This window comes from Cebus imitator, unplaced genomic scaffold, assembly GCF_001604975.1.
Source record: "Cebus imitator isolate Cc_AM_T3 unplaced genomic scaffold, Cebus_imitator-1.0 Scaffold188, whole genome shotgun sequence".
NCBI lineage: Eukaryota > Metazoa > Chordata > Mammalia > Primates > Cebidae > Cebus > Cebus imitator.
In genome coordinates this window covers 5029442-5031314 of record NW_016107503.1, presented here as the reverse complement: position 1 = coordinate 5031314, position 1873 = coordinate 5029442, and the positions used below count along the sequence as shown (strand labels likewise).

At 47.5% G+C, this 1873-nt stretch overlaps 2 protein-coding genes across 2 annotated transcripts in view; both read right to left on the bottom strand.

Moving 5' to 3' along the window:
- The window catches only part of LOC119473820 (vacuolar protein sorting-associated protein 72 homolog), a 1081-nt gene extending 1001 nt beyond the window's left edge, over nt 1-80 (bottom strand). The window contains exon 1 of the mRNA XM_037744867.1: nt 73-80. Within this exon, the coding sequence (XP_037600795.1) occupies nt 73-80 (8 nt within the window). The remainder of the gene's footprint in view (nt 1-72) is intronic.
- A 1008-nt stretch (nt 81-1088) lies between these two features.
- Nucleotides 1089-1873, bottom strand: part of LOC108316444 (vacuolar protein sorting-associated protein 72 homolog) — an 11716-nt gene continuing 10931 nt past the window's right edge. Inside the window, exon 5 of the mRNA XM_017546289.2 lies at nt 1089-1280. Within this exon, the coding sequence (XP_017401778.2) occupies nt 1132-1280 (149 nt within the window). The 3' untranslated portion in view covers nt 1089-1131. The remainder of the gene's footprint in view (nt 1281-1873) is intronic.

Below are 1873 nucleotides of genomic sequence, written 5' to 3'. Positions count from 1 at the left end.
AAAGAAGGAAATCAGAGAGACGAGGAAAGAGACAAACGAGGTAGGGTGCTGGGAACATTCTGAGGAACGTACTAAGTCATAGATGGGAAAAGAAAGCTAAGCTAGAAGGTAAAATAGGAAAGAGAAGAGAGAAGCTAAAAGAAAAGGGAATAAGAAAGAACTAAACTGTTACTTGGTATATTGTCCAGAGACAATCTAAAAAAAAAAAAAAAAAAAAAAAAAAAAAAAAAAAGAAAGAACTAAACTGGACCGGACACAGTGGCTCACACCCATAATCCCAGCACTTTAGTAAGCTAAGGTGGGAGGACTGCTTTAGCTCAGGAGTCTGGGTGACACAGATAAACCCCATCTCCACAAAAAATACAAAATCACCCAGGCGTGGTGGTGTGTGGCTGTACTCCCAGCTACTTGGGAGGCTAAGGTGGGAGGATTGCTTGACCCCAGGAGGTGGAGGTTGTAGTGAGCACCACTGCACTCCAGCCTGGGCAACAGAGTAACACCCTGTCTTAAAAAAAAGTCCAGGCACAGTGGCTCACGCCTGTAATCCCAGTACTTTGGGAGGCCGAGGGGGAGGATCACAAAGTCAGGCGTTTGAGATCATCCTGATTAACATGATGAAACCCTGACTCTACTAAAAATACAAAAATTAACTGAGCGTGGTGGCACGCACCTATACTCCCAGCCACTACTCAGGAGGCTGAGGCAGGAGAATCACTTGAGCCGGGCATGGTGGCTCACACCTGTAATCCCAGCACTTTGGGAGGCTGAGGTGGGTGGATCACCTGAGGTTAGGAGTTGGAGACCAGCCTGACCAATATGGTGAAACCCTATCTTTAAAAAAAAAACAGAAGAATCACTTGAACCCAGGAGGCGGAGGTTGCAGTGAGCCGAGATTATGCCATTGCACTCCAGCCTGGGCAACAGAGCGAGACTCTCAAAAAAAAGAAAAAAAGAAAAAGAAAAGAAATGAGCTGAAGGGAGTAAGGAATCTGAAAGAAATCTCCAAGTGTGAAGGAGAGCTAAGTGAGAAAAGCAAGCCAAATGGGGCCAAGAGTTCTCTGAACTTGCATTCCTGAATGAACATTTCATTCAGAGAACTGAACACACAATCTCTTTTCTCTTGAGATTCACTCACCCTTCTATGTCGACATTTTCTTCCTTGGGGCCCGGCTCCCCAACAAGTGGCACTGTCACTGAATGATAGGTGATTATGGGCCCAGGGCACTTCCGCTTCTTATGAACCTGCTTCTTTTTGTCAGCCTCGAGCCGCTCATACGTCTCTTTAGGGTCAAAGGATGGAATAAGGGGATGATCAGAATGCCCTTTTTTCCCACATCCCAGTTCTGTCCCACGATCTCTCAATTATCTTCCTGTCTATCTGGTCACTGCCAACTACCAGAGATAATTATGGAAGTCCCCTAAGGCCCTCTGGCACCTCCCATTTTGTAAGTTTTCTTGTAATCCTCTCTGCTTCTCATTTCTCAAGTACACCTGGGCCCTCTATAGTACCTCACAGTTGGAAGGTACCCCTTGAAGAGGAGTTTATTTGCTTTCCTAGATACCAAAATCTCCTCTACAAATGCCCTCAATTCACTCCCACAGCTGGGTGTGCTGGCACAGGCCTGCAATCCCAGCTACTTGGGAGGCCGAGGTGGAAGGATCGCTTGAGCCTCGGAGGCAGAGGTTGCAGTGAGCTGAGATGGCACTACTGCAATCTAGCCTGAGCAAGAGTGAGACCCTGTCTCCAAAAAAATAAATAAAGTAAGGCCGGGCGCGGTGGCTCAAGCCTGTAATCCCAGCACTTTGGGAGGCCGAGGCGGGTGGATCACGAGGTCAGGAGATCGAGACCATCCCGGTCAACATGGTGAAACCC